This window comes from Poeciliopsis prolifica, unplaced genomic scaffold (assembly GCF_027474105.1).
Source record: "Poeciliopsis prolifica strain line A6 unplaced genomic scaffold, Auburn_PproV2 SCAFFOLD013, whole genome shotgun sequence".
NCBI classification, from domain to species: domain Eukaryota; kingdom Metazoa; phylum Chordata; class Actinopteri; order Cyprinodontiformes; family Poeciliidae; genus Poeciliopsis; species Poeciliopsis prolifica.
Window position 1 is genome coordinate 10591548 of NW_026562388.1, and position 12918 is coordinate 10604465.

The 12918-nt window shown below is 37.4% G+C and overlaps 1 protein-coding gene across 1 annotated transcript in view; it reads left to right on the plus strand.

Annotated features, from left to right (window-relative positions):
• The window catches only part of LOC129365155 (ryanodine receptor 3-like), a 99337-nt gene that overhangs the window by 34788 nt on the left and 51631 nt on the right, over positions 1-12918 (plus strand). The window contains exons 13-22 of the mRNA XM_055038125.1: positions 721-842; positions 1617-1797; positions 4947-5082; positions 6434-6529; positions 6789-6907; positions 8027-8160; positions 9589-9830; positions 10107-10299; positions 11703-11919; positions 11988-12092. Of these exons, the coding sequence (XP_054894100.1) occupies positions 721-842; positions 1617-1797; positions 4947-5082; positions 6434-6529; positions 6789-6907; positions 8027-8160; positions 9589-9830; positions 10107-10299; positions 11703-11919; positions 11988-12092 (1545 nt within the window). The remainder of the gene's footprint in view (positions 1-720; positions 843-1616; positions 1798-4946; positions 5083-6433; positions 6530-6788; positions 6908-8026; positions 8161-9588; positions 9831-10106; positions 10300-11702; positions 11920-11987; positions 12093-12918) is intronic.

The following is a 12918-nucleotide window of genomic DNA, read 5'->3' on the forward strand; positions in this document are numbered from 1 at the left end:
TGACATACACAAGCATAAACATAAACAAACAAAGATGATAAATAATATTCCTTTGAACAGATGACTATTCCAGGTATCATGAGCTCAGTGAACAGGATGATTGGTTATTGGGTTTTATTGTTGTTCTATTAAATCTGAAAACTTTTTCATTGGTTTTGCTCCTAACATTATAATTATACGTTTTGAAAATTGTTAGAATTTAACACTGCTATAAATCTCTCTTCAGTTTTACCCCTGAACTATTCTCTATGTTGTTTATCCTAATGATGTTTCCAATGTTCTCTGAAGTCTTTGCACAACAGATGGATTTATAAGAAAGCTAAATTACACATAGTTTGACTCTATTTACTGATGATGAAATATCTGAGAGCAGTTTATTGCAGTGGAGGTTATTTAGGGGTGTAAGAGTGAAGAGGTCTGGCACAAATGAACTCTATACTTGGTAAAACTTCCTTCCTAAAAATTCTGCTTTGCTTCTCACCTAAATTCCTTCTAAAATGCTTTGAAGTCTGTTGTAATATGACAAAATGTAGAGAAATTATATGGTTTAGATTAACTTTGCAGAGCATTGTATATTCAGTAAAGCTTGTGCAATCGGACTACCTCTTGTTTCATCTTGTCAATGTCTTTCAATGCTGACTGCGAATACTCAAATCTTTTCTGTTTTATTTGCCTCTCATCTTTCTTCTAAATTATCCAATCATCTGTTTTTCCCTCAAGGCTTGTCTTCACTCTGAGGGTCATATGGATGATGGGTTAACCCTGCAGCGCTGTCAACATGAAGAATCTCGTGCCGCAAGAATCATCCGCAACACAACTCTGCTCTTTAACCGATTCATCAGGTATGCAAAACATTGCTCACCTATGCGAGGAAGGTTGTGAATGTGCAAATTGCCCATTAAACCAAATTATCCACTTTAAATAAATTAAGAGATCTCTTGAGACCTAAAAAGAGACATTCGGGTATCTGAAACACCTGCTGAAGATGAAGGAGCACAACTAATAAGACAATACAGCTCTTCACCATGTTACAGAGATTATAGCTGAAGCCAGAACATTGATCTCTCAAAGTCCCCCAGTCTTTCACACAGTCACACATTGTGATGTCACCAGTGGAAAGCCATGCTCTTGGCCTGAGAGTTTTGACTGAGTGAGAAGGCCTGCCTACAGACAGCTTGCTCAGTGGACCTGTCTGGTGCTTGTAAATGGCAACTATTTCAGCAGAGACGGAGGCCAGCTTTGAGAATGGACCACTGCGACTGGACTCTATTTTTAATTTATCAAAGACCACTACATCCCTCTGGGTCCCTATTATGTCAACATGTGAGGAGGTGTCAGCCTCCCTCCTGCAGCTATGACACATACATCTCCCCTCCTTCATCCCTCCCACGCATACGACAGAATCTATTTTTAGCAGGTCAGCGGAAATCAGTTATTCAACATGAATGAACTTGTGGGTTAAACACTGCTAGTCATCACTGCCTGTCCTTACATCCCCGCAGCTACCCAATAGACATACTTTTATTGCCTTTATGATTCATTGGGCAATTTTATGATCGTAATTTTCCATGGGAATTGTTGTAAATATGTTTCTCGCTTCTGTCTATCTGTCGCAGAGACCTTGATTGCCTGAGCATTAAGAACAGGACCCTTGTAGCCTTGCCTGTCGAGGAGGTGCTCCAAACACTCAATGACCTCATCACCTATTTCCAACTCCCTGACGTTGAGCTGGAACATGAGGAGAGGCAGATAAAGCTGCGTTCACTTAAGAACAGACAGAACCTCTTCAAACAAGAAGTGAGTTATGCGATCACAGAAGGCTGTGAAAATGCATTATGAAATATTACTTAATAACAGAAGCAAGTCTTGTCTTTACCATTGAAGCCTTCATCAAAACAAAACATCAAACCAATACAGCACTTATGAGGGCTGCAACACCCAAAAAACACCAACCTATGATGCAGTCAGGTTGCTATTGTAGATAGATACCGTTTAAGCACCAAATAAAGCAATAGTCTTAGGTTTAATTTATTCACCCATCAATCCATCATTGCAGGTTTGTTGTTGAATCATCAACATGCTTTAAAAACATGCATCAACATGAGTATCTGCTCTAAATTCAGGCAACTTAACTAATTAGAGTACGGAAAGGAATGCAATTTGGCCACTAAAAATGAGCCTGAACTCTGTTAAACATTAATGAAGCACTCAAGGAGAGGCTGGACTTCTGTATTACAATCACTGCAGCAAACCTAGAAAAATAAACAGTTTCACTCATAGCAGATGCTCAATGACAACCAAATCCATTGGATGAGTCATTCAGTAAATTTGTTTTTTGAGAAATGTCTGTGTAATCATTGCCACTGCTTCCATATATCAGTTTTGGCTCAAAATGATCTCAGTTGTTTCTTTTAATTTCATCCAGCTGTTCAGAAATAGCTTATAGCTGCAGAACCTCCTGTACCAAACTGATCAAACTGCCATATCTCATACAGCCTTTGAACCACACATTTGTTTTATGGTTCAATTGCCTTAAAATTGGGTATTTTTATGTAATATTTATTTAACCAGATAAAGTCTATTCAAATTGAAATCTATTTTACAAAGATGATCTGACTTAAGGTTATTTGGTTTAAAAAAGAAGACTAGACATAGTCTACAAAGTGGCTACAGACAACACTACTTTTGGGCTTATTCTTTTCCAAAATGACTGTAAGGCACAGATCTCTGTCAGAAAACTCAATGTTGATTTTTTTGTATCTTGTTAATATAAACTAGCATTTTAAAAAGTGATCTTTTTTTTTGTACATTACTCCTTTTTATTTTTACTATTCTAATTGCACAATCTTTGGCTGTAAAAATGCATCGTGACTTTCAGGCACTATTAAATGCTTTGGCCAAATATGATAAAGAACCCAAAATCACCTTGAAATTATTTTTAGGTGAATCTTCATGTAATTACAGCCAGAGAATGACAGGAATGGTGCAAGAATTGTTTAAAATATTTTCCCCTTTATTTTCCGTATCTATTGACATATGGAAAACCTTTCCATTTTCTGTTATGGAAAGTTTTTTTTTTCTTTCTTTTTTTCTAAATCAAAATATAATACAATATCTGTTCTTTACAGTAAAAAAAAAACTAATTTCCTTGACTTCATGGTTTTGTAAAAAAAAACTAAGTTATCTTTAGTGAAATTTAACTCTTGTGGCTATTGACTACTTTTATTTCACTGGGTTATAAAGATTTCTGACCTCTTACTTAGGCACTTTCAGGAAAATCGGTGAACGTTCAGCTCTGCATAAAAGCTGTGGAAGAGAAATTATGAGTTATGTGATTGTTTAAATTTGACAGCATGTTTGGTTAAGCTGAGACTGGAAGGAAACTTGTGAGAAGTGTCAGAGGTGAGACCAATTGAGGCATGTTTCATTGCTGTTATGTATTTGGAGGCACAAGAAATGAAGGTGTCAGCAGTTTTAGTGCAATACGTTTTCCCTGGAGTGAACATGAGCGCACTGAAGCTGCTAAGCTTCCAGAGCCTAAATTACTTTTATCAATTACACAGTATGTCAGCTGGTATAGTGAATAGCCGTTCCACCTCAGACATCCAAACGTTATTTGTTCTGCAACAATAATTACAATGATTTAATCTTAAAGAGATCTGATGCCAGGTAGTTACATTCAAAATCCTAAAATATTGCCATGAGGTCTCAATCTTCTTTCTTTTTCTTGGTATACTATGATAAAATGAAATCCTCTGTGTCGTTCCTCATATATTATCTCCCGAAGGTTAATTTGTCAGTGAGAAAAGCTGACTCATGAATTTTGCTGGTGTTATAAATCATTTAGAATTTCCATTTTGTCTTTTTAATGCCCTCCATTTTGCGTATGAGATCACTGTAGGCATTCTTATGCCTAAAGTGGCATAAAGCAATGTGACACGTGAGGGGAGAGAGAGCTGCATCTATGACAGTGACTCTAAAAAAAAATTGGCAACATCTTTTACAAATGGAGCTCAATAATTAATTAATGAGCGCTTGTCTTTGAATATGAAAGGTCTTGATATTTAACAGTGTAGAATTCGGAGGTCACTTAACTACATTTAGAAGAAAACAATATAATAAAAGATTATCAAATTTCTCAAGTATTTGGTTGCATGAGTTGGCAGACAGACCTGTCTGTATTCTCCCTGAATGCTGTAGCACCACTTAAAAGAGATCCCATCAGTAAACTGGCTGCTGGTCTTTTCTGAAAAGGTTATTTGAGATCCTTTTTAATTATAAATCAGGGTTTTTTGTTTCCTTTCTTTTTTTGGGGGGGGGGTTTTTGAAAACTTTGGTCTGTGACCTTCAACAAGAACTGGGATGGTTCATGACTTAGTGAAAAGCAGATTCTCCAAGTCTATGGCCTTGAATCCTTATTCCCTCTATGTTCAGTCAGTCTCTACCTCAAGTTGAGGAGTTATTGGTGTCTTCTTCACAAATAATAGTAGAACGGAGCAGGAGATGCATAGTTTTTTGTCATGATGAGTTGAACCCTGGTTTATTGGTCCTTTTATATCAGGACCCTCACCTAAGGTCATGCGATGTGTATAATGACCCAAAGAACATCTTGTAGAGATGAGCTTCCTCCCCAGGGTGCTTCAGAGCCGAGCTACTACTGATTTTCCTGGCACATCCTCTGGTTGGAGATCAAACCTCTGCCACTTATTCTACAACTGGCAATAGCTTGTGCCTGTATGTTAGGGCGATACAATATACCACTGATCCACTGATAACAAAAATATCACTGCACATAATATTCATATTTAGAAGAACAGTGAATAGAAATAAATGCAAGCTAATTGTTTAAATACCAGGCTTCAGACTGTCTTGTCATATGACCCTTATTTAATGCAGCACAATACATTTTAGATGCAAAGACATCTCTGATTTCTGTGTTTTTTTAGGGCATGCTAACCCTTGTCTCCAACTGCATTGACCGGCTAAACGTCTACAACAGTGCGGCCCATTTTGGAGAGTGTGCTGGGTCAGAGGCCGGAGCTGCCTGGAAAGACATTCTCAACTTGCTTTATGAACTTCTGGGTAATAAACTGGTCTCATAATCGTCCCTCAAACACACATAAATTTGCATGTTTAAACTAAATCTGTACTGATAATAGTCTCAGAAATATGAGTTATTGGGAGAAAAAAATGGTTGGAAGTGTGATTCTTTTTCCCTGCTAATCTGACAGCTAACCAATGCTTTGCACATTTCAATTACAAATAGAAATGTTTTTTAAAATAACAATAAATAATCTCATTTGATGCTATCTATCACACAACAGCCATTCAACTAAAGATGAGCCAAAAAATCAGCTGTTCATCTAAGTTGGCCAATTGATTGATCTTGACAACTGTTTGAAGCAAGCCTGAGGTTTATTCAGATTATGAAAAAAGACAGAAATCTAATACAGATAACAGGCACACAGTACAGAAAATTTGGTTTGTCTAATCATGCTGTTGTTTGAACCTCTATCTCTCATGGGACACTTGGAAATGTCTGTGACCAAAATATTTTTGCATTGTTACATTTCTTAAAGATAAATCCTAATTAGGATGCCAATTCTTTGCAAATTCGAAAAACAGACAATGGCAGTGTGCGTCCGGAAGCAGCTATACCTTTGGCAGCCACCACACAGAGAACCACTGTGTCCCCTCTTGGCACCTTTTCATCATGGAATGTCGAATTTCATCATTATCTTGTCTGCTATCTGTTTTGTTTGATCCTGCCATGTTCTCCACATGACCCGGTGTCATTAACCCTCCTGCCCAACAATCACTTTTAGCCTCTCTTTTACACACACTGTTATTATCTTTTTGTTAGATATCTCATTAAACCATGACTATTGCATATTTTTGCTCTCTGTCTGCTACGTTATGTAAAATGTATCTTTCATCCAGACAAACTAAAAACCTTCTACCCTTCAAGAATGTCCTTCATGCTCTCATTTATACTGATTTCACCTCCTGGCTGAAATTAGTCTTCCATCCACGTCTCTCTCCCCTGTTCCCTCCTCCACACACCTGATGTAGCACAGCGTTAACTGGATTTGGGTTGCCTTCTTCCTTTCATCCTTGTGTGTCTGCATCCCTTGACCCTGTCTTTTTGCTGCTAGGGCATTCTTTGAGTGAGTTTGTTTGTCAGCAAGTGTTGATGCATTCTCCTTGTCCTACCTCTTTTGTCTACTTTAGGCACTTTCAGAAATTAATATGTATAAAAATGTCAAAGCAGAACATCTGATATAACTGGCCTTGGCATTAGTTTAAGGTGTCCCCATTTGGACGACCTTGTTATGTTGTTAGAAAAGGTATCATGCAAGCTTTGAAATGTACCAATCAAACTGTTGGTCTGTGGTGCAACATTTAACTTACCCACATTTCTTGTGATTTACAGCGGCATTAATCAGAGGAAACCGGAACAACTGTACCCAGTTCTCAAACAATTTAGACTGGCTTGTGAGCAAGTTGGAAAGACTAGAGTCTTCTTCAGGTACACCATCGTTTGTCATCGTTACTGTACTGCACGTCCAGAAAAAGAAAAACTTTTCAAGATGACCACTGAAACACATTCCCTTCTTTAAATGAGCCTTTGAACTCTTGGCAGTGTTTTCCTTTTTATATATTGACATATATATGCACCAACACTGTTTCATGTTGGATCATGCAATCTATCTTTATGACAAGCATTCTCTGCTTTGTCTTTCCCTTTTGCTGGTGTTAACTAATTGACGCTTTTTGTGGGTATGTAGGCATCTTGGAAGTTCTGCACTGCATCCTAATTGAGAGCCCTGAGGCACTCAATATCATTCAGAAAGGACACATTAAGTCTATCATATCACTGCTCTACAAGCATGGACGCAACCACAAGGTAAGCTCTGAACAGCCATGCAGTAATCAGTGTTGATGTAGAAGTTTATTTTCCTGGCTTTTTGTCTCATTACAACTACAAGGCTTGATGTATTTTATTGAAATTTTAAGTGATAAGGAAAATCCATAAAGCACTATAACTGATAAGTGGAAGTGAAATTATTCACAGTGTTCATAATGATTTTGAAGGAAAATATGAAAATTATTGTGTGCAGCTGGTGAGGACATATTTACCATGTGTAATATAGAAAACTGTATAATGGAAACAAGTGGTAGTTTAAATTTAATAATTTAAGAGAGCAACAGTTTGAGGTTTCTTTTGGGTCTACCATTTTGATTATGGTATTGAACCATTTTTTAAGTGGTTAGTGTAAACAAAAGGTGGAACAACTTCACTAAAGCTTTAAAACAGCAAGAACTAAAATAAACAAAAAATACTGAAACAGATTTAATTTTTTTTTCCGAAACAGAACATGCAGTTTGCGGCAAGGATAGTTACAGCAAGCCTTGAAATAGAAGGTTATATGATATATGTATATTGTCCTCTTCACGTTAAACTTACCTAAAGGGTAAACTCGACTCACATTTAATTAAAACAAGTTTTCCCTTGTCTTCTCCTCTTCAGCTATTTATTGACTGAACATATCTTGTACCAGCACAAACCTCCTCTCCTGGAAGAGGGTTTCTGGGATGTTAGGTTGCGATGTCTTCCTGACATAAATAAAACTGTTTACCATTGTAATAAAATCAAAGAGCAGACAGCTGGCTGGCCCAGGTCATAAATCTGCCTGGATGTATCATTTTTCGATGGAAGCAGAAGCAAAAGGCCAATGATTAAGTGGTCTGTCACCCTTGGCTGAGCCTTCTAGACCATTTAATCCTGTGCTATTGTTAAGTGAATATTATTAGATATGTTTTTTTTCCTTCCAAGTAGCATCACACAGTAATTATGCTATGGTTTAATGAAAACTGGCTGTCCCCAGAACAACAGCTTGGACAGTGACTTGCAATGCAGATCATTAGCCATTAAAAAAGAAAAAAAAAATTTAATCAACTTCTGGTAAGCTATGTTCTTCATTACTTTTTGTAATTTTTCCTGCTGGCTTGCTTTCTTCTTCAGATTTTGGATGTACTTTGTTCGCTGTGTGTGTGCAATGGAGTAGCTGTTCGGACCAATCAGAACCTCATTTGTGATCACTTGCTGCCCAAAAGAGATCTGCTATTGCAAACCCAACTGGTCAATGACGTCCAGAGGTGAGAAAACTATCTGTTTACCACAATGAAATTATGCCTCTTAAATACTGTACTTTAGGGATTGTTTAATGTCCACCTAAAAGCCGTGAAAAGATCATTACACTATAACTGGATCCACACACCTATTTAAACACATACTTAAGCTAAGAGATTGTTTGCATAAAGCAGTTAAAATTTTATCATATGCAATGTAAAGTGAGGAAATGTGCATTTCTGACACTGTTAAGCCATTCTAAATAAGTAGACTGATCTGCTCCTAGTCTATCTTGTGACGCCGTCGAATTACTGTATGCAATTAAGATCATTTGAGATAATTTGAGGATTTTTAACTGATTTCTTACAATCCTTTTTGCTTTTCTCTGAAATCGCAGCCTAGATCACAGAAATCTAGGCAGAGAAGCCTTCAAACAAAATCCTCATCACCTCACAGTATCACAACAGTGTCAACAAGCTGTGTCTATAGGTTGTTTTTGCTAATAGAAAAACATTGCACCAGCATATTGTCCCCACCAGGCTACAAGGGGACAAAGCCGTTTGTAAACCTTCTGGCTAAAGATCTGATCCAAATGTGTGCTTGTTTCTCAGGGAAGCTTAATTACACAATCTCCAAAACATCTACCCGGCCCTTCTTTTTCATCTGTGTTGTTTCATATCACTATTGCTACCCAGGTTTTTTGTTGTTGGAGATATCATTTTTTTCATTCGCCTGCAGGGGTTTGCCTGCACACAGTCACTCTAAGCTAACAGATGTTCTAATGCTTTATCTTTATCTTTATCTATCTCTCCTTAATTTCCAGTGATGCTTCTTCTCTTCTTGTTTTTTCTTCTCCCTCTTTTTTTTCTGGAGGTTACTTCTTTGTTGTCTACAGTCTTTGCTGCAATGTTTAGTTTAGTTTTAAATGGAGTGAAATTTATTTTAAATTTGTGTCTAATAACGTGCACTCACCAATCTTTATTAGGAACTCCTACTCATTAGTTTTTAACTCAAAAGTTATCAGTTGTAAAGGTAAAAAGATTTCCACTCTGTAACAACCAGGCTTTACCTCGTGAAATGTCTGATGAGTCTGTTATGTCAATAAAAATGGTTTTATGTCTGTCTTTGACTAAAAATGACAAACAGGTTAATGGGGCACACTGTTGTAGAGTTGTAGAATCATAATATAAAATAATCTAACATTATCACGGATCACGGTTGAATAGTACTAATACATTTTAAAACTTAACACATTTAATCTTAACTTTGAGAAACAAACATCACATTTGCATTTTTTATAAAGATACTCGAAGTAATACTGTTGTCATTCAGCCTTATTCTTTGCACAGTAGGCACTTTTCTTGAGGGTGAATTTCCATATTTACAGTGTAGTCCTGACAGCATCTTTTATGGTCTGATGCACAGTATGATTTCTTGTTTCACTTCATTTCTAGCATGAGACCAAATATCTTCTTGGGGGTCAGTGAGGGCTCTGCTCAGTACAAGAAGTGGTACTATGAACTGATGGTTGATCAGGTGGACCACTTTGTGACCGGTGAACCCTCTCACCTGAGAGTGGGCTGGGCCAACACCAAAGGTTATGCACCCTATCCTGGAGGAGGGGAGGGTTGGGGGGGCAACGGAGTTGGTGATGACCTCTACTCATTTGGCTTTGATGGGCTTCATCTTTGGTCAGGTGAGTAGTAATACATTTTGAGTGGAAGAAAATTTGTGAAAGTGTGTGTTTGGTAGTTACAGTAATAACCTAACAAGTCAAACATGAATGGTATTCTGGGAGTCAGCCAGGTTACATCCAGACAGTGAGTACTCTGCTGGAGTGATTTCCTTGCCCAGGCTGTGTGACGAGGCGTGTAAATGTGCTCCGTCCTGTGTCTGTTGGAAAGCTCTCGTCTGTGCCAGCACGGCTCACCAGGTCCACGTTCACACACCCGTGTGTTTACATCCCAAATAGGCCGCATCCCGCGGGCTGTCGCGTCTCTGAACCAGCATATCCTGACTTCAGAAGATGTGGTGAGCTGTTGTCTGGACCTGGGAGCTCCCAGCATCTCCTTCAGGATAAATGGACAGCCGGTCCAGGGCATGTTTGAAAATTTTAACACAGACGGACTCTTTTTTCCCGTCGTCAGCTTCTCTGCAGGGGTCAAGTAAGTGTTTACTTTCTTTCCGCTCTGAGTTGGATGAATCTATGCTTTTTGAAACAGACCTTGGTGATTTACCTGCAAAACCTGCAATTGTACCCAAAAGATTGCTGTTATGTTCTTTTGACAGCTCCATAGGTGAAAACTCTGAAATAAATTAAATAAAGGCATGAAATAGGTATGTTTAATAGAATAGTCTGTATCGGCACCTTCTTGTAAAACAAGTTACACAATCACTGACACCTAGCTGTGATTTTGGAGCTACAAATAATCTAAGTAAATGTGTGTTATTGTTGTTCAGACTTCGATTTTGACTATTTTTCATAATGTACAGGTGCATCTCATTAATTTCAGGAATTCAATTTAGAAGTTCAAACTTACATATTGGATAGATTTATGATATATAGTGATACATTTCAAATGTTTTTTCTGTTGATTTTAGATAACTGTTGCTTACAGTAAAGGAAAACCCAAAATTAATTTTCAAAGAAAAAAAAATAATTAAAAACAAAAATTTTACACGTTTATTTTATGACCAATATATCAAAACTGTTGATATATTTCTAAGACTGTCAGAATAATTTTAAACCAGTAGGATAAGCCATAATAGCCAATTGTAGAGCACAAGGTTATTCACAGTGTTGTGTCCAAACATATTAATGGAACTGAATTGTACTCTTTTCAGATGAAAATAAATTCTACGTTCCCTTCAAACACAAAAGTCTTTCGATAAAGTAGAGAGGAACAGAAACCCAGCTGCTTGGGATCTGTTTTGAATATTTTTTTGAAGTTTTCACGGTCAGGGTTGATTGGGGAGCCATGCCATGTTCTGGAGGACTGTGGATTATCATCCAGGGGAAGATCAGAGACACCAGACATGACAATGCAAATTGTTTTAAGGCCACTTTTACAGAAACCTGGACTTCCTTAACATCTCAGCAGAGTCACAGTTGTTGGAACTAATGTGGCTTGGCAGGAAAGTTATTTCATATGTACAATGCTAGTGTGAACAGTGGCAGATGGGTAACACACCTACAAGGTTGTGCTTGGAACTGACCCAGTCAACGTGTGACTTCATGGATTTAAATATGTAGTGAAGTGAAAGTCACAACTTTGTGCTCAATAATTGAGGACTGTAGTCATAGTGAGAGTTGGTTGTGCCATCTCTAGTACTCCAGAAGCTATTTTTGGCAGCCCCCTGAGGAGCTCTTCACTGTCTTTCAGAGTTCAGACTGCCTCTGGTTGAGGGAGTATGAGAGATGTTATCTTTTGTGTGTGTGTGTAGGGGGCAAAGCAGGGGGCTTGATTATGTCTTTTTATTGAAGTATTCACTTCCAGTTATATTTCCCAAATAGAAGATTAACAATAGATGAGTGTTTGTTTTTGTTGTTTGCTTTTTTTTCTTTAAGGGTTCGCTTTTTGTTGGGTGGCCGACATGGTGACTTTAAGTTCCTGCCACCATCAAGTTATGCTCCATGTTATGAGGCTTTACTGCCAAAAGAAAAGATGAAGGTGGAGCCGGTGAAAGAGTACAAAAGAGATGTGGATGGAGTTCGGGATCTGCTTGGGACCACCCAATTCACCTCACAGGCCTCCTTCATTCCCACTCCTGTAGAGACCAGCCAGGTAAGCTCACAGGATCTGTTTGAAAACCTTGCAGCAGGAACAGTTCTAAAGTAATGTATCTGCCTCAGGTTGTCATGCCGCCTCACTTGGAGAAAGTTAGAGACAAGCTGGCTGAAAACATACATGAACTATGGGGTATGAATAAGATTGAATTGGGATGGACTTATGGCAAGGTAAGAAAATACTGTCATAATATTTTCTTAAGTTCATCACATTGACAGAAAAATAAAAAGCATGCTCCATACATTTTGTCACATTTGCCAAGAAATTAACATCCATACTGCATATTTTCTTAATACAAAAAAAGTGGAACTTAGTCTTAAGAAGCAATAACATCAAATGCCTGTACATCATCTTGCTTTCTCTTCTATAATTTGCTGTTCACTCCTAAAAGAGGGTAAGTGGAAAAAAGATCACTCATTTTTTAAATGTCCATTGCTTTTCATATCTGCCATTTAGATGCTTCATTCTAATTTGTTTGTAGATTGTAAAGTCGGTGCTTTGTTTTGTGTGTTTTAGTAAAAGTCATTATCGTTTCACTCACAAAAAAAAAACCTCAATGTTTGACCAGTTTGACAATCCAAAAATAAAGTCTGGGTTTGCTTCAATAATATTTTTATATTTTTGTTTTTGTAAAGAAAAAAGACACCAAACCTGTGATAGTGTTCAGACAACTATTGAAATATAAACGCAAAATTGATGGTTTAAAAATTCAAAATGGCTGATAAGCCAACCAGTTTTTACATTGTCAAAGTGGAAAACTAATTTTATGCCACCGAACATCATTTTTCTGCCACAGTTAGATACAAGTAATTGCACAACTTTATGCACGGGAGCTAACAATGGTTACCTTTGCATAAAAACTGAAGAGTTAGTCTGTTTCATATAACAAAATTTAATTACTTGCATTATTTTAGTTCTTTAATTTTCACATTAGAAGGTGTGTGTTGTACAGCTGTGCAGTTAATCAGGATGTCAGTATTTTTTTCAGAACAAAAA